Here is a 25,303-nt window from a genome sequence, read left to right as displayed (position 1 = left end):
CCCTGAGTCGATTTGCGTTGTCGTGCAGGGACACGTAGCATTCTCCCGTTCGTTGGATCTCTCTTATTCATGAAATAAATCTGGACCGCATGATCAGATTGACTCTGATCGTTTGATCTGAAGTTGAAATGAATCTGGGTCATTCATGTGCGCGGTATGCAATCTGCGCCGTCGGATCGCCCAAGTACACAGATCGCCTGCGTAGAGCCGGTGTCAGCGTGTTCGCCACGCGGCGCGTTCTGGCAGGCCATGTTGCTGACGTGGCCGTCCTATATGACCACTTTTTTCATTTTTTCACTTTTGCCACAATTTTTAAATTTTCATTTCAAACAGATACTTCCTTATTTTCAGTTTGACCATGACTTTTAAAAATTATTTTCGAATATATTCAAAATGTATATTTCTTAAAATATTCTTTAAAAAATTAAAATTAAAAATTTTTAAAATTATTATTAATATAAATTTAGTCATCCCGAGCCTAAATCCCAGGCTCGACGTGTTACACAAAAACCATTCATCATTATTGTGATAATGTTCACATTCATTATCATTATTTACATCACCACCATCTGTCGCCCTAAGATCATAACCCTTATTGACATTGCATTATTAACAATTTCGCCACCACTATAATTTTATCATTACAAACACTACCATCACTGCTATTACCACGACTATTGTCATTGTCACTGAGTATTATGACAACTATTACAACCACCTCATATGCCGCTATTGCCAACAATAACTATTACTTTCATCACTATTGTCTCTTCTACTGCTTTTATTTGTATTTCATCACCTTTACCATAATAATTACGAAATCAACTATTATAACCACTATTTTGTTACCTCTATTATCCTCACCCACCACTATTATCTCACTTCCACAATCACCATCAATGTTACCATTGCCACCACTATTGACGATGCTACTTGCACTTTCACCATCACTATTATTACTAATGATATTATTGTCATAGTTATCATCTATGCTATTACTATTGGCACTACTATCATTATTATGATTGATTATTATAGTGAATTAAGAAAAGAGTAATATGATTATGATGCTACACGTAACTTTACTGTCCGATAATCCTTGATACATCCAACTTATTTAGTATGTTTTTCTAATTGAGGATAATACTAAAGTACCAAATTTAATATAATTATCTCATTAATGACATACTTCTTATCAGCTTAACGCATTTAATGATTTAGTTTAAGTTGATTTTGCTTTAAAATTTAATTTAATGAAATATGATTAGAAAATAAAATACAAATGAGCTAAAAATTTGAATGAAAAGTAACATTTTAAATCAAAATCAATATCACATCCGGTATAAATCATGTTTTCATAACATCTCTATTCGTATATAGCAATACAATTTTATATTTGTATAATTATAGATATGCGAAAAATTTATTCAATAATATTTCAAATATGTAAGTAGGACTAAATATATATATCAAAAGTTTGAGAATTGAATTATAATATAAAAATAATATACTAAATGCAATGATTTAGTGCTTCTTTGATATGATGACGAGGAGCAACTAAAACTATAAATACCATTATAGAATTGATACGACATTTGAGCAACATCTATTTGCAATAGTATAATGTTATTTTATAAAAGTTATTTAAAGTAGAACAAAAAGAGTTCAATTTTGGACTAAGTCACCTTATAATAATATTTAATACAAAATCTCATAATAAAAGCGTATAATCATTTGCATTATCGGCTAAAAAAGTTTAATTTGCATAAAATCTATTTAGATTATACATAATCATTATATCGTATCCCCGAATAAAAAAACATATTTGATTTTTCTTGCATTCAAATTTAAATTAAATTTGGAAAAATAAAATTTTTGTGAATTTATAAAATCTTAGATGGTAAGAAAGTAAATAAATCCCAAGTCAATGAGAGCACTGTTGAAAAAGCAAGTGGGCCCCGACATCTGATTCGGAGCTTACGCGGATCCTCGATCTAAAATCTAATCCGGTGCGTTTTAATGCCTTGATTTTCATTTCTAAAAACCGCAGCGCACAGAATCCAAAACAGCTGGCTTTTCTTTTCACTCTCTTTCTCACCGGGTGTCCAATTGTAAATACATTGAATAACGAGCCCTTTTTTGCTAATACATGTTTTTGCTGAAAAGGGTCTCCCTCTCCTCACCACCTCCATGCTCCCCTATAAATACCTCAAAATCAACTGGCGTCCGTGATCTCAGCTTAATTATATAACCCCTCACTCTTTTCTCTCTCTTAAATTTATAAATACCAGTTTCTCTCCCCTATAAACATATCATTGCCTGTTCGCCAATCCTCCGTTTTAATTCGTGTTAAATCCAGGTATTTCAATGCAAATCTGTATTTCTATTCAGCTCTTTTTCCTTTTTTTTTTTTTTTTCTTGTTTGCATTTATGGCGTGATGCATTCTCTCTTTGTTTTCCGTTAAAATGATCTGTTTTCAATTTCTGGAGGTTAATTCATTGAATGAGAGAGAACGTATGTATTCATTTCTTTGTTTTTGAGTACCGAGTTCACCTCGTTTTTTAATAACGATTTGATTGTCATCAGTTACTGATCTGTGGTTATTATTGTTAATTGAGTAATCATAGCAAGAAGATGATGCTTCCTGAGGCGATTTCTAAGCTTTGAATTCACATTATCGAGTTTTTGCGTGAATTTTATGCTTAAAATCCGTCTGTGGATGTAGACAGCATTCACTTACCTGTGTGCAGATACATATTATAATAACAGTAATAGTAAGCCATGAATATTGGTACTTTGGGTTTGGTCTATATATAATGATAAAACAAGTGCCAGGATAGGTGTCAGGTTGTTGCTTTCTGCGGCCTAGAATGGTGTGGAGTTGATTCTGCTTTTTGTGTGCGTTCTTCAAAGTTGTTGGAAAATGAAATTTCAGTTGGTATGTGGAGCTGGAAGAAATAAGCATCACGGCACTTCTCATATTGTTGATTGATTGGGCTTGTTTACTGAAACAATGAACCGTAGATAACTTCTCTTTCGGTTTTTGTTTTTGCTTTTTTCCTTTTGGCTGTAATTGAGAATGCAAAAGGAGCAGCTACTATCGGAAGAAAACTTCCGATTTGCCTATGGAATCTGTTGTCTTTTCTGTTTTCTTTTCCTAAAAATTTTGCTTTAAAAAAGCCACTAAATTCAAGTCAATTCAATCAAGATATGCCTACTTGATTTGGCTGCATTATTGTTCTATGTCCTTACATGGCATTTAAATTTCTCGCATCCCAGGGGATGGATTCCCAATCAGTTGTTGATATGATAGAGGCCTCCTCAGGAGTCCATTTTTCTGGATTCCATATGGATGGTTTAGACTCAAGAAATACAGAAATAGGACAAGCAACCACCTCTGCAACCGAAGAAATGCAGAAACAGCCTTTTGTAATTGGTGAGTATTTGCTCAGGAATTGTTGGTTAAACGTTAATCTCTCATGTTGCTTATCATAGATAAAGCAAGAAACATTGGCATAAATTTTGGATTGGATCATATGGGTACCTCTAATGATCAGTGTATTCAACGAAAATGTTATGTAATTATTGAGATCATTGAGATGGAGCAAAAGATTGTGTTCTGTGCTTTATTTATATTTTGTTAGACCATATATAATAAATGCTAAATATGGGTTGGTTGAAATATAGCTCCCGAGGAAGAGCTTCATCCATTGTCTTTACACTTTGTGATATCTGTCTTGGTGTTTAGTTGTTTCCAGGTCTTGCTTTTAATCCCTTGGTTGCTATGGCTGTAGTATGCTTATGTCATGATTTTGCTGCACTTGATGGTATCCATCATAAACAAGTAAACTCCCTGTTTCTTCTATCGGCCTCTTGGATAACTCTGCCTGGGCCATGAAATCTTTTTTATTTTTTCATACATAGCTAAATGATGGTTTTGAACTGTGATATGATAATTATTCTTTAGATGTAGCACTTTGAGACATCCCATTTAAACCATGGACACGATATCTCGAATCCTTCTAAAGGTCATTGGTCAGGCACAATGAGCTTCAATGTGTTTACTAGGTTTATTTCAAGTGCCTCATATCACATGCAATATCAGAAATTGTTTGGATATACTCACCAGTTTGGGGTTATATCTTATCTTTCGCTGACAGAACTTATTAGATATAACATGCCTAGGGCCAAGGCCTGTTAAAGTGCCATGCAAATAATTAATTATTCTCTTAGTTGAAGTTACAATAGTGTTGGTCTATGCTTCCTGAGTGGTTCTAGCTTTCTTCTGTCTGGGGTGTCTTCTAGTTGTTCTGTAATTGATTTAATTATGGTTAGGTGTTGCTGGTGGTGCTGCATCTGGAAAGACTACTGTCTGTGATATGATTATTCAGCAACTTCATGATCAGCGTGTTGTACTTGTTAACCAGGTAATTTTTTTTCCAGATTTCAAGTAGTATTTTTTAGCATCATGATGTCTTTCATTTTGAATTTAAGTATTTAAGCGCTTCTAATTGTAGGGATCACATTCCAGTTCTCTATGTACATTTTTGGCTATTGGTTTTCATTTGAACCTTATTTGAAATGGAGTTGATATATGTATCATTTTATAGTTGTTGATTACTAATTGTCATCATGTTGGTAGGTATGCTTTAGTTTCTTTCTCAAGAAAAAGTTATGCTTCATTCCATAGTTATGTGATGTTTTTCTGCTTGTATTTATTTACTGGGATCTTTATTCTATCTCTTTCCCCTAAAAAAGTACTATATTTTCCCTGTCTCAAGGAAAAAAAGAAGTGACAGATTTTTCCTATGAATTTTCATTGCATCCAACTTCTTAGTTCTATAACTGATGCTGAAGTTCAGAAAGAAATCTTGGTTTCATGATGTAAACAGATTCAAACAAATTTCCTTTAAAACTAAATACACCACATAAATTATATGACAGGATTCATTCTACCATAATCTGACTGAAGAGGAACTTGTACGAGTTCATGAGTACAACTTTGACCATCCTGGTAAGGAGATTTGTCCAACAAATTCATATTCTACTGGATACTTATATATTGTCCGATAAAGAATTATTTTTTCCTTCGTCATTAGTTTTTTTTAGATTACTTCATCAAGTCTATTTTGCTCTTATTATAGATGCATTTGACACTGGAAAATTATTATGGTCTATGGAGAACCTGAGACGTGGTGTAGCAGTAGATATTCCAAACTATGACTTCAAGAGTTACAAGAACAATGTTTTTCCAGCAAGAAGGGTATTGTTCTTCTTTTATTGCCACATCTTGTAATTTGATATGGATTTGAGACTTTGTTCACAAAATGCTTCCATGGACATCTTGGAATCAGATGCGTGTTAGTCTTTTACCTGTTTCTTCACTCTGGAGAATACAAATGACTGTTTGGGATTGCATATTTAGGATCTTAGCGTCTCTTGGCATTGCTCACAAGAAATCTACTTTAGAGGCATCTTTCTCTCACAAAAAAAAAAAAAAAAAAACGATAAAACCAAGGTTGGAATTGAGTTCATCATTGTTAATATTTCTCCCTCAACCTTGTCATATTCAGTGATTTTCTCAATAAAAAAGATGGTATTCCACAAGAAGAAATTTACAAGATAAGTAAAATAATTTAAAATGGGAATGCTGTATCTCCGTTTGTTTTATCCATTAGTAGATGATTACTGTACTCACATTTATCTGACTTGCAATGTGTTCTTTTCTTTTTCATTAATTGGTGTGCTAAGCCTGTTTTTCAGTGGCCTTGATTTGAGGTCCTATCATATCTTCTCTCCAGTTGTGTCATCCATAGATATGGAGCTGATTTGGCTATGTAATCTAGATTTAATGCACTAAAAAAGGCTGCCATTGCTTTAAATACTTTGCAGGTCAATCCTTCAGATGTTATAATTTTAGAAGGGATTCTGATTTTTCACGATCCTCGTGTCCGTGAGTTGATGAACATGAAGATATTTGTTGATACAGGTCTCCTTTTCTTATTTCTTTTTCATTGATTGTCTATTATTTGTGATCTCAGTATTATTCTAAGTAAATTCCAAATTTTGGGGTCGCAGTCATAGTCTTATGCTTAAGCGAGCCTTACATTTGTTTTTCTGTTGTATTTTATAGGGATCTTATTCCACAACAGAAAATAGCCTAACATTGATGTCAATCTTTTATCAAATATTTTCTTGTAAATGTTTTCCTGTATATTAAGGTATTTCTTCTTACAAGTAATAGGGTAAAGAGTTCCCTTTCTTTTTGAACCTTGAAATCAATAGTTAGAGGTTGTTTGAGATTATTTATTCTTTTGTTCATAAACTGTTTTAAGCACATTGCCCTAAACTCTGCATTTGGTAACATAAAATACAAGGTGTTTCTTAAGTTCTTAACAGTAAGAAATAAACACTGAATTCCTAATTTTTTTTAGGTTCTTATTGTTTGGTCACTAGTTTACTCAAGTACTCTATTGATATTTTTTTAAAATTAACAATATACGTAAAATGTCATAAAACATTTATAATGAATATGTACAATTCTTATTAATTTTTTACAGTACATAATTGTTTAGTTTTTGCAATTAGTACTTCATCCAAAAACGTAATTGCTTATTTTTCAAAGAAGAATTTACCCTCTTTGAGTAATTTGGAGGACTCTATTGGTTTTAATCACATTTGTTTTAGCAATTTCAAACACTTTCTTGACTAATACATTATAAGTTACAATATTTCTAGGCTCTAACCAAGTTTTTGAATATAGGCTTTGTCTTTTATGTGAATGGAGTATGTTGCTGATGATTGAAAAGTAAAATACATGCAAATGAAAATAGTAGTGTTGGTAATGCACCTTTCCTTCAACTGTACATGGACCTGGGATCGTAGTTGAGGGGTTAACTCTATAACTAGAATAACTTGAATGAAACATTATCCTGTTGAATTTTTTGACTGTGGAGGCAATCTGCATTGTTCTCTAGGTCTGTGTCTCACAAACAGTTTTCTCATTTTTTCGTTCAACTGATATAGGTATTCAATTTACCAAATCATTTATATATATTTGCATTCAGTTGGTCTCTTGGAGTTGTTTTGTAATTTGTTATCTGAAATGAAATTCCCAGTTATTACATTGGCTTTCACTTTGGTTCCTTTAGATGTTTTATCCTGTCGTTCTGCTGGAGTCTGCAGTTGCTGGATATCTATCAAATGGGAAAATGTCTTGTACATGTTGTGGAAAGTGTTTTTGCATCATTTGGTTGTGTCACTAAGCAGGGCTGTTACTTCACATTGTAAAAATTTTCAGTGCAGATGCTGATGTACGATTGGCAAGGAGGATAAGGCGTGATACTGTTGAGAAGGGTAGAGATATTGGTGCTGTACTTGATCAGGTTTGCTACTTTTTGATGTTTTACTGGTTTTAAGATTTTTTTTATCTCAATGTGTGTTGAACATTTATGATCTTAATCCATACATCAGATCTTGAATGTAATGCTTATATTTTGTAAGAAGAAAAATATGTTAAAGGATAATTTCTTTTATATTCCAACTAATTGATATGCTCCACTACATCATTTCTTTTACGTTTCAACTTCTAAGATTAGGTTTTTCTCTCCCATCCTCCGGTCCCCCTCCTGTTCTTTACTGATCCTCCCAAAATTTTCATTTCATTTATTTTATTTTTGTCAAATTCATTTTGCTTGCTTCTTACTTTTTCTTTATTGTCTTTTTTGATAATTTGTTGTTAATATTCTATTATCGTCGACGCAGTACTCAAAGTTTGTGAAGCCTGCTTTTGATGACTTTATACTTCCAACTAAGAAATATGCTGATATCATAATTCCACGCGGGGGAGATAATCACGTGGCAATTGACTTGATTGTGCAACATATCCGGACGAAGCTTGGTCAGCATGATCTGTGTAAAATATATCCCAATCTATATGTTATTCAATCAACTTTTCAGGTATCATGATCAGTGTGTGCTTTCAATGACCTTATAATATCCTTGTCTTGTCACTAGTCCTTTTTTGCTAGTCTAGTTAACCATTAGACACATGCATTCTGGAGGTCCATGTTCTAGGTGATTAATACATTTACTGATCGTCTAATGCAGATACGTGGTATGCACACTCTCATACGCGATTCTCTGACGACAAAACATGATTTTGTTTTCTATTCTGATCGGTTGATTCGTTTGGTAGGTATAAGTTCCACGTGTTTCATATATGATACAACAGCTTCTATATTTGGTTTGTTTACCTTATCAACGTTATTGCATTTTTTCCAGGTTGTGGAACATGGTCTTGGGCATTTACCATTTACAGAAAAGCAGGTGATCACCCCAACTGGTAAGCTCATATACACATTATCTTATTTAGTAGTTTTTGATTGCTCCTTACCCACGTTGTTGTGGATGAAATTCTTTATCTGCCTGCTTCTTAATGTTCTTTTTTGCTTCAAATACAGGATCTGTATATTCTGGTGTAGATTTCTGTAAGAGGTTGTGTGGTGTCTCTGTAATCAGAAGGTAGTGACATAATCCAAAATCTCAACACGATGAAAATTTTATCTTAAAAATATCCAAATTTTGCTGATATCACTGTTCTTAGTTATTTGTTACTTTATAAACAACTTAATGCAATGGCAATAAAAATACAATTGATTGATATTCATTAAATTATTCCAAGTGGTGAGAGCATGGAGAATGCTCTGCGAGCATGCTGCAAAGGTATCAAGATTGGGAAAATCCTCATTCATCGAGAAGGTGACAATGGCCAGCAGGTATTCAAAGTCCCTGCTATCTCTACATTGTGCTTCATTTTAGCAAATTTTGACATTCCTGACTTCTGGTTGCTTTGTTGGTGCTAGCTTATCTATGAAAAATTGCCAACAGACATTTCAGAGAGGCATGTTTTATTATTGGATCCTATTTTAGGGACAGGTCAGTTCCTCATCTCTCTGCAATACGCCTGTCTTCATTACTTTCCTACATTCTCCCCCCACCCTCAGCCAAAAAAAGCAAAGGAAAAAATAAAAGAAAATGCTGAATGTGTATGATGTTGTAAAGTATGACACTAGCTTTTAAATACAGGAGAGTTTACACTGTGACCTGGTAACTGTAAAATTCTAAAAAATTTTAATATTGCTGAAATTTCTCTTAGGGCAAGTTGATACGTTATATTCTAACCTGGTAACTGTGACACTCTAGTTAAAATTTTTAATATCTCTGAGCTTTTCTTCAGGCAATTCAGCAGTTCAAGCTATTAACCTACTTATAAGAAAGGGTGTACCAGAGTCCAATATCATATTTCTGAATCTCATATCTGTAAGTTAACACTCCTTTTCTTCCTTTGCTGCCTAAGAGTTTTCTTCAAATGGCCTTTGGTGTTTTGATGTCACCAATGGTTTCTTTTCTGCTTTATGGACATATATTTTTATTATAATGCTTCATATCATGTCTTTTTGATTTTTTTCAGGCACCCCAGGGTGTGCATGTTGTCTGCAAACGATTCCCGAGATTAAAGATTGTGACCTCCGAGATTGAAATCGGGTTAAATGAAGATTTTCGTGTAGTACCCGGTATGGGTGAGTTTGGTGACCGATATTTCGGAACAGATGATGATGAAAGGCAAGTGGTAATTGGCTCCTAGAAGCAATTCATTTGCAGCTGTCATCGTTGAACCGACAAATCATTTTCCAAACTATCATTGCACCAACAATGTGATAATTGATCGAAGCTTGTTTGTCTTTTCCTTTTTCGCCCTCCAGTTTTGGTTCAATTTTGACTTTATAATAATTCATCAGGTTTTCCTTTTGCCCTGCCTTGATTTGAAGCTCAGGGTAGCGCTGAGAGTGGTTGGGACTTGGAGGGGGAGATGTTTGTTTAGTTATTATAAATTTATATAAGATGGGTTAAACAGTTTGGTGTTTAGATAGTCTGAAGAGTAACAAGAAAGTATTTTGGTAGTCAATACTCACAAGACAATATTTTTCTCTCAATTCATAATTTACGGGGGGAGGGAGATTATTAAGATAGGCACCCCTTGAAAAGCTCGGTACCAGCTAACAACCCACCCATCCCATTATATTTGTATTTGCGATCTCGGATACTTTCACTTTATTATATGTCATAAAATTCCTACCTCCAGTTTTTGTTTTTCAAATTCTCTCAACATAGAAATCCTCTTAATCTGCTCGTATGTCAACATTTGAGTTCTTTTCGTGCCGTATGTACATGTATGCATATGTTGAAGATAAATTTGGTTGCACGGAAGTTGTGGTTGGAAGCGTAGAGAGTTTGAGACAAAGAGGAGGGTGGGTTGTGGGTTTTTTGAAAAGAAGGGATGAGCAGAGCTTGTTTCTCCACACAAAAATGAGTAACGTGGGTGGGGGGTGACACATAGGAAAGAGAGGGATCACTCATTGGTTTATCCGAGGATGATAACCTTCCTTTGGTTAATGTGTGGACACGTGGCGGGGACATGAGGGTTGGGAGTTTTGGATTCTGGTGGGTATTTTGGGGAAAAGGTCAGCTATATAGAGAAATGCTTGGGTGAGTTTGTCTTTGCATTTTCGTCCTGTTTATCTTCTCTTTTTAAAATCTTAAGCCATGTCTGCCTTTGTTGGCAAGTACGCAGGTACTCTCTCTCTCTCTCTCTCTCTCTCTGTGTTTCAGGATATAAATATTATATGTGTGTATAAAGAAATAAAAAGGCAACAAACTTGGTCAGTGCAGTGTCGTCACAATCAAATCTTATTGGGTTTCTGACTTCCAGTCGTTCAAAGCTTTATTGTCAAAGTAATCTTCAATTTTTACCCCCAGCGTGCATACATGCTTTAGTAGCAGTTCATGTATGTATGTATGTATAGGCAATTCTTTTGTATACTATGCCTGCTCATAAAGCAATCTGTTATGGGGTTTTAACAATTCATGATGTTAAATCTGATTTGATTATTCACATGGCATGCACAGTCGGCGCGGGGTGTTTGCATGTATAATTTACTTGCAACTCAAGCAATTTCTGTAATATACTAATTACTACGTAAATTAACCTTCAAATATTAATTACTCATCTAATTCGTTTCTCTCTCAATTCAAATCCAAACCAGAGGATTTGGTTTTCTTTAATACTTCAAATGTTTCCTCTTCAAAAAAAAGAAAAAGAAGATCATGTTGCATTACAATACAAATACTCCTAAAAATTAATTAAAGTTTTTCTTATTTTTCACTTCTCAATTCATGCACCATTGCTCAAATTAATTACCATTTAATAATAATTTAATAATTTAAAGCAGTAATCACCAAATCTTCACATATATTTCCCTTCAATATTATTAATTTATAAATATAAAGACAGCTTATTTAATGAGTACCACCTTTTTTTTTTTTTTCCTAAAATCTTCTACGCACAGATGAGCTGATCAAGAACGCCAAGTACATTGCCACCCCAGGCAAAGGTATCTTGGCCGCCGACGAGAGCACCGGCACCATAGGCAAGCGTCTGGCTAGCATTAACGTCGAGAACATCGAGTCCAATCGTCAAGCTCTCCGCGAGCTCCTCTTCACATCTCCCAACGCCCTCTCCTACCTCTCAGGTGTCATCCTCTTCGAGGAAACTCTTTACCAGAAAACCTCCGACGGCAAACCCTTCGTCGAGGTCCTCCAGGAAAACAACGTCCTCCCCGGCATCAAAGTCGACAAGGGCACCGTCGAATTAGCCGGCACCAATGGCGAAACCACCACTCAAGGCTTCGACTCTCTCGGCACCCGCTGCCAGCAGTACTACAAAGCCGGCGCTCGTTTCGCCAAGTGGCGTGCTGTCCTCAAGATCGGCACCACCGAGCCGTCCGAGTTGTCCATCCAGCAGAATGCGCAGGGCTTGGCTCGTTACGCCATCATTTGCCAGGAGAACGGGCTGGTTCCCATTGTCGAACCAGAGGTTCTCACCGACGGATCTCACGATATTAAAAAATGCGCCGCCGTCACTGAGACCGTTCTTGCTGCCGTTTACAAGGCTCTCAACGACCACCATGTTCTCCTTGAAGGCACTCTCCTCAAACCCAACATGGTCACTCCTGGTTCAGACAGTCCCAAGGTACCTTGTCAGAATATAAAATAATTGACTAAATTCTTTTTTTAAATTATTTAATAGTACGAATAAAAGCACTTATATATACATATGTATATATATATATATATCTCAAAGATTTGCTTGTACATATTCATGACCACCAGAACATAAGGAAGGATCCAAGACGATGATCCATTTTGATTATTGGGCAGGTAGCAGCCGAAGTGATTGCAGAGTACACAGTTACTGCACTCCGCCGGACCGTCCCACCAGCAGTGCCGGGAATCGTGTTCTTATCCGGCGGGCAAAGCGAGGAAGAAGCAACGTTGAACTTGAACGCCATGAACAAGCTAGAGGTGTTGAAGCCATGGACACTTTCGTTCTCATTTGGACGAGCTCTGCAGCAGAGCACACTCAAGATTTGGGGCGGGAAGAAGGAGAACGTGGAGAAAGCGCAGAAGGCATTCCTGGAGCGGTGCACAGCAAACTCCGAGGCCACTCTCGGAAAGTACGCCGGAGAAGCTGCCGGCGGGTTGGCTTCAGAGAGTTTGTACGTGAAGGGGTACAAGTACTGAATTATGGGAGACTTGAATACGTCCATCTTCTCCATGGGATCAAAATTTGTATTTCCAATTCTACGTCACGCATGCAATATGCTTGATTTGGCCATCCGTACATATTCTACCAATTGACTGCTTTTGTTACCATTTACCAATATTGATATATGATTTTTAACCGGTTCCTCAGATAATTTACATCTTATCTACATATGCATACATACATACATACATATATATATATATATATGGAATAGAGAATGCTAGAGAAACCTTAATATTTACTTTTATATTATAATGTTTGTAAGCATTAATGAACAAAGGGCTGAAACATATTTACTTTTATATTATAAGAAAACGTAACTTTATCTTAAAATATACAAAAACAAAAATAAATCATTCTTAACTTGACACTATATATTTTAATTACTTCACATAATAATATGTTTAAATTGTGTTATATTGTTATTGATATATAAAAGTATCATATATATATAATTATTAAAATGTTAAATTTAAGTTATAAATATAATTTCTGTATTAATTGTAAGTTTGACCTTACAATAATCTTATATACAAAAAATGTAAAAAATATATTTTCATATATTCGTAAAGTAGTAAGTTCAATACCACTAAGAGCTTTTTAAATTTAACTCGAAAAAAACTCAATTCACGTTTTAATTTTAATTTAACTTTAGCTAGTTGATAATAAGTTTTCATATTTAAAAAAAAAAAAATTCAACTAGAAAAATCGAATTTAAGCATCCAAAAGTTTGTGAATGTACTTATTCGTTAAATATCTAATTAGTAAATTAAATAAAAATGTTGAAAAATCGAATGTTTGAAAAACTTATAACAATTTTATATTAATATCGACCTTGTCGGGATCTAATTTTGTATATTTTTTAATTTATTCGGTTCTAAATTTATCTATTCAATTTTTTGTTTAAGTATTTTTTTTGAGTCGAATTTTTTATTTTTGAATTTATTTAAATATTTAATACTCGATTTTCAGTTCCTATCTTTCAATACTTAATCGAAAATGATGAAGATACATACATGCCGTTAATTCGCAAATCATATGTGAATTCTTTTATGTGGAAAGGAGCAAATGCATCATCTCTAGTTGTCTTGAGAAATAAGAAAGAAATAAGTTAAAAATGAGTGGAAGGATTTATCATGATGATCAAATCGCATAGCAAAAGTTAAATCAACAAGAAATGTTTTCTTTTTTTCTTTTTGTTAATTTGATCTCTAAAGAAGCTCGATGTAAGTATAGTCCGCATATATTACATATATATCTATATATGTATATGTATGTATATATGGACATGTAGTTGATTAGTTCTGCGCCACTCACAAAAAAAAAAAAAAAAGAAAACTTGGTAGAGATGGGCATGCGTGAATGATGGAGGGGAGGGATGGACCAAAACAATTAGTTAATATATATATATATGTATATATATATATATATTTGATTACAAATAGAGATAAAAAATTTACGAGTGAGTTTTTTTTATGTATTATGTACATTCGGGATTAAAAGACACTCATAATTATTTGTAAGAAGTATTGACATTTAAATATATAAAAAAATCAACATTCACCAAATAGTCAATACATTTATTTTATTCGTGATATATGTATTGGAGTAGATTTTTTATTTTTATAAGATTTTACATAATAAATTTGAAAGAAATAGGATAATAATATGTAATGTGTATGTATATATATATATATATATAATATATATATATATATTGTCTCCATGTCAATGAGTCTTGCATTGAAAACCTCACATCATTCAAGAAAAATTTAAGAAAGCCATTGAGTTAGTCTTTGACTATCATGTGTATACATACACACACACACACACATATATATATATATACACCCGTGTATATGCATAAACTTTGGTTTCAATTAGCATAACAAATTGATTAATTGACCCTTCTGTATGCTTATAAATGAAGTTTTCCCTCAATCACTTCTTTCTTTAACTAATCCAAAGCAAAAAAGAAAAGTGAAAATGAAGAAATGGTAAAGAAAAAAAAAATGCTTTACCTCTGCAATCATTTGAAATGGAGGATCCAACGTTCCATTAATGGATTATTGTGGACTTTTTCACTATGGTTTCCTCTTCATTTCAAAAAGATCTTCTCAACATCTACTTTTTTCTTCTATTTTCCTTTTCTTTCGATGTGGGTCTATATTATATTCCATAAATATATATATATACACACACATATATAAAGAAATGTATAGCTAAATTTTAAACGATTTCAAGAACGATATGCACCGTAATAAAATAAGATGATGGGGCCGAGTTTGTTGTTGTATTCTTTAAGAAAAATTTAAAAGAAAAAAAAATGAACAAAAGAGAGGGAAAATAATTCTATTTAATTTTCTCTGAAGAATCTTCTGGCAAATTTCACCTACCATGTCCTTTCTTCTTCACCAAACACTAGGAGATAAATACCACATTACCCTGTCTTTTAACTTATACTGAGATTAGCCATGTATATGTATATGTATTGTGTGTGTGTGTGTGTGTGTGTGTATATACATGTCTTTGGGGCAAGCATATGAAACAAGCACAAGAATATTATAAACTTATATTTAAAACAAATATGTTAACCTTCCTGAACTTTTGGTTTTGGGAATGACCTTGATCGAAGCCATGAAATCAGGGCTGTTGATCATTAAAAAGTGGTCCATACTTAACTTTGATAAAGCACCACCTAAATTAATCATTCTGAATCATCCTCAATCAAAAACCACATCGGACGGTCCATATCCACCACCACAAGAACAACACCCTGATGTCATACACATACATACATATACATACACATTAATGCATAGTAATGATAATGTAAAGCCAGACACACCATCATCGATTTACAGTCTCTCCCCACAACTTTATAAAGAAAATTCTGAGTCCCTTTTGCCATGATTTTGGCCCCAATCCTGCCGTCCATTCTCACAATCGGTAGAACCCATCAAGTGATCATAACCCATCTTGCCTTCTCAGCATGCCACTTGGACCCACAATCCAGGTCAAAGCAACAAAAAGTCAACGGAATCCACTGGTCTTAACCATGTAAAAGAAGTGTAGTTATAAAGATGAAAACTTTAATTATGTATGTTGCCGTTATGCACTGTTTGGATGTGGCTTTAATTGTAGAGAAGTTAAAAAGAGATTTCCAACGTTTCATTTTTTTTTCAATTTCAACAAGTGCTTTTGCCCATTTGCAGAGTCCCTCTGTGTTCACTCCCTTGTACGGTCTTTGTCGCAGAGGCCTTAGGATTCTCATTAATGAACACACGAGAGTCTTGTTCGGATACCACCGGCTTCCCGCTTCCTAATTCAAATCGGATTTACTACTGAAACTCTTCATTTTCCTCCCGTATCTTGCAGCATTATAATTTCTGGGTTTTCAGTTTTCGGACCTCGAAGACCCTCTAAAGGTACAGACTTTCACCATATTTCTTCTGTTTTCTTGACAGATCAGCTTCTTGTATGCAGCAGATGAACTTTCTGATGAGTACTACTATGTATATATGTATATATTTCTTGCATATTCATGGTATTGTTTGTCTGGATGTATATTTCTTATATGGGTATTCTGAATCATAGGCTAGCTACCTACAAATTTTCCAATTCTGCACTTGTCCTTCTCACCAACTTTCTCTTTTCTGTTCAACTTTCTTACCAGCTTAATTTAGTAAAAGTAGTTTAGTGTGTTTATATGACTAACATTGTTTTTTGGTGCATTCCATAAAAATACCTTACTTATTTACTTTGTCATCAGAGACTGAGAGGTATATCCAAACATGCCCCAAGAAACCAGCACTAACCCAGTTTTCATATCACCTTGCAAGAATTTGAGAGGACTGAAGTCTTTGGCTTCAAACAACAATGATCTTTCATACAGTGAAGATATTAATGACTATGAATTGGCTCAAAGAAAAGCTGGAGAAGCAGGTAATACATATATATATATATATATATGTATTTATGTTTTTCACTAATATTACTTTCCTTAAGCCACAAAGAAGAGCAGAAGGTGGGTATGTCCCAGTTCATCCATAAAATTTTTTTATGGACTTTAATTTATTAAATTTCTTTCTGTGATTAACATTTTTGAAAATCATGATGATGTTCCAAATCTGGGTGATCATCCTATTAACTGAATCTCGAAACATGTTTGATAAATTTGATACCTTCATTATTAGTGAAGATGTTGGTCATGGCTTAGAAAGAGGTTTAAATTAGTTTGTTCTCTTTAGAAATGTTAACAAAATTTAAGCATGAATTAGTGAAAAGACACTGATTGCCATGAGTAATTGAGGAGGAATTAGACCCATTAGGCCCTAATGATATATCTTGTTTCTTATATACATTTTGATAAGCTTCATATTATGAATCTGACACATTAGGCCCTAATGATATATATAATTGATCAGCTTTAAGAAGATACCAGGCAGCAGAATGGCTGAGGCAGATGGACCAAGGTGCATCGGCAACCTTATCGACAGAACCTTCAGAAGAAGAGTTCTGCCTCGCCCTTCGCAATGGCCTCATTCTCTGCAATGTCCTCAACAAAGTCAATCCTGGCGCTGTTCTTAAGGTTCTTGCTAAGACTTTTAATATATTTTACAAAAAAAATTAATATATGCAAAGTGACAGATTTGATCATTGTTGTTCCGATATGATCAATTCAGGTTGTCGAAAATCCAATCATGGCAGTTCAATCAGCCGAGGGTGCAGCACAGTCTGCAATTCAGTATTTTGAGAACATGAGGAACTTCCTTGTGGCTGTTAAAGCTATGCAGCTCTTGACCTTTGAAGCATCTGATTTGGAAAAGGTTGGGAAATTTGCTAATTCACATATTTAGATAACCTGGTTTATATGTGAGGGACGTGTTAATATATAAATTCAATAGTTTTCGATCCATTATTTCAGAATACGACCTTTTGATGCTATGAAGTTTTCTCATTTTGGTACATTATTCTACAGGGAGGATCATCGAGTAAAGTTGTCGATTGTATTCTATGTTTAAAAGGATACTTCGAGTGGAAGCAGGCGGGTGGAATCGGAGTTTGGAGATACGGGGGAATTGTAAAGATCACATCCTTCCCAAAGGAATCGCCACCATCCATGGTTGGAAGTGAAACTACATACGAGTCCATTTCTGTTGATGAATCAGAATCATCACAATACGAACAATTTCTAGAGTTTCTTCATCTTTCCGAGGAGATCTCAATCGAAGAATCGAAGACTGCTAATACTCTGGCTTTCCTTTTTGATCATTTCAGCCTTCGCCTAATACAGGCTTTCCTTAAAGAAAGTAATGGGATTGAAGAGTTTCCTTTAAATGCAATGGTAGGTAAGCCCTGTCTCAATGCTACTTATACCATGTGAGGTCGAAATAATTAGACCATTTGCTCTCCCATTAGTTGGTTAATTACAGAACTTTTCAGCTCGGATAACAAATGTAAATTTTAGATCATATGATCAGATTCTGCTCGTGACATGTTTTTTTCATTCATATATTTTAATTATTTGATGTATATTACTGTTGTGACTAGTAATTATAGTAAATTTTTTTTACAGATGATAGATACATTGCTGAGCAAGGTAGTTAAGGACTTCTCTGCATTACTTGCTTCTCAAGGCACCCAGGTAATTAACATCTTCGGAATCCTACTACGAGAATTACCGACCATTTTTGCACCAAGTTATTTTTAGATTTTTGTCTTTGGGATGAAGACATATTTCTGATTGATTATTTATGGTCTAATAATAATTTGAAGTAATCTTTTCAATCATCGACTGCAGTTAGGTTTGTTCTTGAAGAAAATATTGGCAAGTGAGTTCGGATCTCTATCGAAAACAGAATTTGTAGAAGCTATCTCTCGATATCTAGTGCATAGAACTAGGGTGGTATCAAGTGACTTCTCCAAATTCTGTGTTTGTGAGGGGAAATCCGGACGAACTTGGCATGGAGTCAAGGACTCTCCAAATCATGCTCTTCTTACTGATATTCAGCAAAGACAGGAAGTAAGATTTTTTTTTTTTGGTTAATACATATTTTTTTTCTTTATCTTGATCATACTTGACAATAACACGCTTCTTCTTTTCAATAATTTCAGGAAGTAAAGTTATATTTCCAAGAGACAAGACAAGAAGTTGAACAGATTCAATCAGAATGGGAGGAAGAACTTAAAAGGCTAGGTGATAAGACAATAGAAACTTCTTCCACAAGAAATCATTTATGTTGTAATAAGCATAAAATCTTATTCGACGAAAATGTTTTTCTTTTTTCGGGTTTTCTCAGAGCATCATATCAAGGGCCTTGAAGTTGCATCTTCTTCTTACCAGAAAATTTTGGAAGAGAATCGCTTGCTTTACAATCAAGTCCAAGACCTTAAAGGTTTTGATGATATTCTCATGGTTTCATTTCAATTCTTGAATTGATTCATTTTACTTGACATAAATTGGATTGTATCACTGGCTTCTGTGTAGGAACAATTAGAGTATATTGCAGAGTTAGACCCTTCTTACAAGGACAATCGAATGGACAATCACAATCGACTGTTGATTACATCGGAGAAAATGGAAATATTATGATTGTTAATCCTTTTAAGCGGGGCAAAGATGCAAGAAAAATTTTTACTTTCAACAAAGTTTTTGGACAAAACAGCTCACAAGGTATTTTTTACATCTTATAACAAGTCTTTTTCAATAGAATTAATTAGAATTTCCACGAAAAGCATTGTTCTAAGGACGGGCATTCGTTCTTTTCGTGCAGAACAAATATACATCGATACTCAACCTTTGATCCGGTCTGTTCTTGATGGATTCAATGTCTGTATCTTTGCATATGGGCAAACTGGCTCAGGAAAGACATACACAATGGTAATTTCAACTTGTAAAAGGAAAAATAGATTCTCTATCATCCATATACCTTATTTATTAAGTCTAAATTCAGCATAATACCATGTTAATTTTCTTTCTTTTTGCAGAGTGGCCCTGATTTGATGACCGAGAAGACATGGGGTGTAAACTACAGAGCTCTGCGAGACCTATTCCAGCTATCGAAGGCAAGAAAAGATATCATAAAGTATGAAATCGGGGTTCAAATGATCGAAATATACAATGAACAAGTTAGAGATCTATTAGTCAGTGATGGATCATCTAGAAGATATCCTTTTTTTACATGCTTCCTGTTCTACCTTCACAAAATGACCAACCTTTAACTTGCGATTCTCCTTGACTAATTTTTCACGTTAGATATTCGTAACAATTCCCAACTTAATGGCCTCAATGTCCCTGATGCATGTCTATTTCCAGTTTCCAATATCAATGATGTTCTTGATTTGATGAGAATTGGCCAAAAGAATCGTGCTGTGGGCGCTACAGCTCTCAACGAGCGTAGTAGTCGTTCTCATAGGTAAATCTCTCTCTTTTTCACTGAAATTTATCATCCATCGTGTAAACGTAGTTCTTGCTAACGATTGTTTTGTCACATTCAACAAATTGCAGTGTTTTGACAGTTCATGTCCAAGGAAAAGATTTAGTCTCTGGATCAATTCTCCGGGGCTGCCTGCATTTAGTAGACCTTGCGGGTAGCGAGAGAGTGGATAAATCGGAGGCAGTTGGTGAGAGATTAAAGGAAGCTCAACATATCAATAGGTCACTATCTGCTCTTGGAGATGTCATATCTGCTCTAGCCCAGAAGAGTCCACATGTTCCTTATAGAAACAGCAAGCTTACTCAAGTATTACAAGATTCTTTAGGTACTTTTTATATGCTTGGTCGTTATATCAGTTTAGGATAGTTCGTCATTGTAATGAATTATTCATGATTTAATCGTTTTATTCATCTTTCCCCTTTAAATTTCTTGTTTTTTCTTTATTTTCATATAATTTTCATCTTATATATAGGAGGGCAAGCTAAAACATTAATGTTCGTACATATAAATCCCGAGCTCAATGCCATTGGAGAAACCATTAGCACACTCAAGTTTGCTGAGAGAGTAGCTTCCATTGAACTTGGAGCTGCAAAATCTAATAAAGAAACTGGCGAAATACGTGAACTTAAAGAAGAGGTATACCTTTTTTGTCCTAAAAATATAAAGTTTTCTCTCGATTAGTTTCAATTCTAACAAAAATCTTATCGAGAAATGTTCCTTAATCAATTTCAGATCTCGAATCTCAAATTGGCTTTGGAGAAGAAGGAAGCCGAAGTGGAACAATGGAAAGCTGGAAATGCTCGAAGCAACATGACAGAATCCCAAAAATCAAGAGCAGTTTCACCTTTTCACATGCCAAGATATGGTACCGGTGTCAATTTTAAGCCGGAAGCAAATCAGCAGTCTAATTATGACAATAAAGTCTCCGAGGTAAATTCTTTTGTAAGAAATCTGGATTCATCCCTCACGTGAATTATGTCATGTTGATTGACTCATAACGCAGATCGTTTGTATCTTTTACTTTTCTGGTTCGATCCAATTGATTAATAACAGAAGTTTTCAGGATACCATATTAAAATTGTAACACCAGTCAGCACATGATCTTTATTTAACTGAATTTATTATCTATTTTAGTTTAATTTTTTAAAATAGATGTTAGAATTATTTCTATTATTAGTAGAGAAGTTAGTGCGTTTTGGTTTTTATTATTTAGAGATTTGTTAAAGACTCGTTAATGGAAAAGTTAGTGGTAGAGAGTAAGGAAACATAGTTTGCTTAGTGAAAAAATTAGTGGCGGAGAACATGACTTAATTAGTGAAGAAATTAGTGATAGAGAAAAATGGAACATGGTTTGGTCCATATCTCTAACTTGCAGTTAAAAATTTTCGAGGCTATGAGCTGCTCATCAGGGAAGCAAAGAAGGTCAAGATTTCCTTCTGCACTCACGGACAAGGACACAATGTTGAAGTTGTCAATTACAGCAGAGGATAGATTAGGGAGCTCTGGAAAGCCAAGGACACCCTCACCTCCAGTTAGGAGATCAATATCTACCGATAGAGGAGCCTTCGCCCGAGGCAGGATCAAACCCGAAACAGTTGAAAACCAACCAATCTCTAAAATTCCATTTCCGGCCAGAGTACCAGACAACAGATCGATCCCTGCAGTGCCATCAGCAGATACTAACTCTAGGCAGTATTTGGCTTCGCAAGAGCCTTCGAAGCAAGATAAGTTCTCAGACACTTTCTACAACCTTCAAAAGACAAAACTTTACTCAGAACACCAAGAGGAGCAGTTTAGGCAAGTTCTTAATATAAGAGAAGGTGGCATTAGAAAGAGCAAGCCTGTAGAGACCAAGGCTAAAGCTAAGCATCAAATAACAGGCAGGTTCCAGAGGTCTGAGATGGGAAATTCTTTGCTTTCTGAAATTGATGTTAGTGAAAAAATAGACGAGCCAAGAAAGAGCGAATCCTCTGAAGCGGAAAACGAGAATTTTCTTCTTGGATCAGGATTGAAAGTGAAGAAGTTCCAAAAGAACTCTTCTAGAAATTCTCAGAATCTTGAGCCAAGGTATGGTTTCGTATGAGAAACTATACTAGTTGATATATCTATTGAACAATTGTACTGATCACTACGTAATTTTATATTATGATCTAACGAGTCTTTTGTAATGTTTATAATTCATAAACATTTTGCTTATTCATTTTTTTTCAACTTGCAGGGGACCAATGCAGATGGGAGAAACTTTCTTCACAAGAAAACTCGAAAACAAGCTTACAAATGGTATAATACAAAAGGAAGGTGGTGATACATCAGTGAATTTTTTCACAGGGAAGCTTGAAAACAAGGTATCAAATGGTATAATCCACCCGCAAAAGGAAGGTGGTAACACATCAATGCCTGAATTTAGGAGAAGCCGATCAACGCCTCGCGGGAAGTTTTTTATTTTGCCCTGAGAATTTTACACAATACAATACTGAAAATTGTTGCCTCGAATACTTTAAATTTTGTATAGTGACAATTTAAGTTCGAGTTCTGGGTTGCATACTTCATAATGATTTCTGAGAATGTGTTAATTAGAGATGATTTTGCTGAATTCTATTGTAATGGATCACCGGCTGTTAATTACTTCAAAAGAAAAACAAAAGGTTATGCCTCATTACTATATTTTGGAAATTATAATAAGTAATTTACTTATCTTTTAGTTATTTAATTATACTTTTTTTTTTACTAATATAATTTTTATCAAAGTTATTTATAAATTTATGATATATTTCTACCGGTTATCGTTATTTTCTAAAATATTTTTTATATATAATAAGTACATTTTAACAATATCGTGAGTGTAATATTTTTAAAAATTTGTATTTACAACGCATATACAAAACTATAACTAGTACATAGATAAAATCAATATAGAAGAAACCTAAATTTTGTCAATTAAATTGTCACTAGAAAACTTTTTACTGTCATTAATTTCATTGTTATAATTAAAATTTATTTACATCACAACACTAAATTTTTTTTTTCTTTTACTGTATTGTTGTTCTCTTGAATTTTTCAATCCTAATGCCCAACAAAAGAATGAAACTAATGAAGAAAATTTTGCAGATGAACTGTCAAACCATCCTAACATTGATTAGAATACTTTTGTAATATAATCTTTACAAACTAGACTTGTTGTATTCACTAAAAATAGTTGTAGAACATGTAGAAACTGATGCTAGAATATCTAAATTTAGCTACAAACTTACATGGTTTTTAAATTATAATCAATAAAATTAATCTTATATTTAGCAAAATTCGACAAAAAGCATCATTGTTTTTTCGGTTCTTCCATAACGTCTCACGGGTTCGTCTGTTTTCTCGAATACATTCTTGCAAAATTTTCAAACTTTCCAACTGGGTTTTCTGGTTGCCGTCTTTATTATCCATTTATATTTTAGCCTTCAATGGAAGCAATAATTTTCATCAGCTTCAAATCCACATCATATCTTTTCTTGAAGGCACATTTCAATCTGCAATAACATTTAAGTTTTTGTTCATCTCAATTCTTTGGGTCAATCAGCTTCTTCTTGCCAATGAGAATCTAAAGTACTATTGATGTTGATCACCCAAGAAATTAGATCTTGGAATTCATATAATTTTTTCTGTTGTATAATTTCTTCTTTCTAAGGATTTGGTAAATAATTGACTTCAAGAGCCCATTTATGGGGTCGAAATTCCATGACAAGCTGGAAAAATCAAGCATTTCCACAAATGACCTATTCAAGATCATTTGAACAAGTTCTTAACACGATGAATCATCCATCGGGAGGAGGAGTTCCCTTCGTTTCGAAGTTATCATCTGTTGAGAAACACATCGATAATAAAGGTGCACAGAGTTCTGTTGCCTTCATCTACCAAGCTAAAATAGCAGAATTGTTGCGCAATGTAACAGCAACATGGAGCAAGAATCTTATTAATCATTCGTTTAGCATCACCGTAGAGAATATGAAAGACGATCAGAATCATTACACGTGTAAGATTGATTTAAAAGCTTGGCAATTTTGGGGTAAGAAAGGTTTAAAAAACCTAGAAGTAGATGGCAGAAGGGTAGACGTGTTTTGGGATTTTCGACAAGCCAAATTCTCGAGCAGCCCAGACCCTTGTTCGGATTATTACGTGGCTCTAGTGTGTGAAGAAGAGGTAGTTCTACTTTTAGGTGATTTAAAGAACGATGCTCTTAAGAGAACTAGAAAAAAACTCTCACCAGCTGAAGCTACCTTGCTCTACAAGAAAGAACATGTTTATGGGAAAAAATTATTCTACACAAGAGCTGTGCTCGACGAATCACAAAAAGAACATGATGTTGTGATTGAAAGCTCTCTTTCAGGGCCAGATGATCCCGAAATGTGGATTACAGTGGATGGGACGATGGAGATCCGAATCATGAATTTGAATTGGCGATTCAGAGGAAATGAGACTATTACTGTTAATGATGTTCCTGTACAAATTTTATGGGATGTCCACGATTGGTTGTTCAATAGCTCTGGATCGTCTCATGGCCTGTTCGTTTTTCAGCCGGGTCCTCTAGATTCCGAACCTAACAAACACAAGAATTACAGCAACAACAATACCATTAATGAAAAGAAAAGTAAAGATCTGAGTCAGTCTGCTCTTGAATGTTATCATATTTTGTATGCATGGAAAATTGAATGAACTTTGTGTGGAGATAAGAAATTGAAGTACTACCAGATGATAATTTCTGAGATCATCATTGGGCAAAGACAATTTTGGAATTTGGGATTGATAGATGTAAAGGAAATTTGTTGGTAATTATATGTATTTTCAAGATCTTCAACATTTTAAAACAAATATTTGGAATTTTTTATTTGTGTTTGTGCATATATATATATATATATACATATATATTTATACATGTTTTTGCACGTTGTGAGATAATTATAATATTATCAATTGGGTTTGTCTAAATTTTATCTTTTAAGTAAATATTATCTAATAAAAAAAAAAAGAAATACTTTATATATTAATATTAAAATTAAAAAAAACTATAAAAATATCAAAAAATAAAATTATAATTTAAAAACCCCCCAAATACACTTTATAAAAAAATTTGTATATAAAAATATAATTCATTTATTGAAACAAAAAAAATATATTTTTTGTGATTAATTACAAATATACTAAAAACACATA

At 34.0% G+C, this 25,303-nt stretch overlaps 4 protein-coding genes across 4 annotated transcripts; all 4 read left to right on the top strand.

The window, feature by feature from the left end:
• The first annotated feature begins 2,209 nt into the window (after positions 1-2,209).
• LOC110820664 (uridine kinase-like protein 3) lies at positions 2,210-10,144 on the top strand. Its single transcript, XM_022050220.2, has 15 exons — positions 2,210-2,359; positions 3,281-3,437; positions 4,337-4,428; positions 4,946-5,015; positions 5,146-5,264; positions 5,894-5,990; positions 7,307-7,386; positions 7,766-7,960; positions 8,111-8,194; positions 8,285-8,345; positions 8,464-8,524; positions 8,685-8,778; positions 8,866-8,938; positions 9,240-9,322; positions 9,474-10,144. Exons 2-15 carry the CDS (start codon positions 3,284-3,286, stop codon positions 9,645-9,647), a joined length of 1,437 nt encoding a protein of 478 aa, XP_021905912.2. The 5' UTR covers positions 2,210-2,359; positions 3,281-3,283; the 3' UTR covers positions 9,648-10,144.
• Positions 10,145-10,474: 330 nt separating this feature from the next.
• LOC110820665 (fructose-bisphosphate aldolase, cytoplasmic isozyme 1) lies at positions 10,475-12,819 on the top strand. The gene is made up of 3 exons (XM_022050221.2): positions 10,475-10,634; positions 11,410-12,092; positions 12,281-12,819. Exons 1-3 carry the CDS (start codon positions 10,607-10,609, stop codon positions 12,641-12,643), a joined length of 1,074 nt encoding a protein of 357 aa, XP_021905913.2. The 5' UTR covers positions 10,475-10,606; the 3' UTR covers positions 12,644-12,819.
• A 2,964-nt stretch (positions 12,820-15,783) lies between these two features.
• Positions 15,784-22,771, top strand: KP1 (kinesin-like protein 1). The gene is made up of 18 exons (XM_022050456.2): positions 15,784-16,096; positions 16,441-16,613; positions 17,096-17,259; positions 17,354-17,497; positions 17,650-18,015; positions 18,247-18,315; positions 18,472-18,693; positions 18,786-18,867; positions 18,971-19,066; positions 19,159-19,344; positions 19,445-19,551; positions 19,659-19,837; positions 19,922-20,086; positions 20,179-20,432; positions 20,580-20,743; positions 20,840-21,037; positions 21,498-22,174; positions 22,326-22,771. The coding sequence occupies exons 2-18, from the start codon at positions 16,463-16,465 to the stop codon at positions 22,558-22,560; spliced, it is 3,459 nt and encodes a 1,152-aa protein (XP_021906148.2). The 5' UTR covers positions 15,784-16,096; positions 16,441-16,462; the 3' UTR covers positions 22,561-22,771.
• A 658-nt stretch (positions 22,772-23,429) lies between these two features.
• On the top strand, positions 23,430-24,935 carry LOC110820709 (kinesin-like protein (DUF868)). Its single transcript, XM_022050288.2, has one exon. It carries the CDS (start codon positions 23,831-23,833, stop codon positions 24,803-24,805), a length of 975 nt encoding a protein of 324 aa, XP_021905980.2. The 5' UTR covers positions 23,430-23,830; the 3' UTR covers positions 24,806-24,935.
• Positions 24,936-25,303: the final 368 nt, after the last annotated feature.

This window comes from Carica papaya, chromosome 4, assembly GCF_054855325.1.
Source record: "Carica papaya isolate Zhongbai chromosome 4, ASM5485532v1, whole genome shotgun sequence".
Lineage (NCBI taxonomy): Eukaryota > Viridiplantae > Streptophyta > Magnoliopsida > Brassicales > Caricaceae > Carica > Carica papaya.
This window is presented reverse-complemented; position numbering and strand designations above follow the sequence as displayed.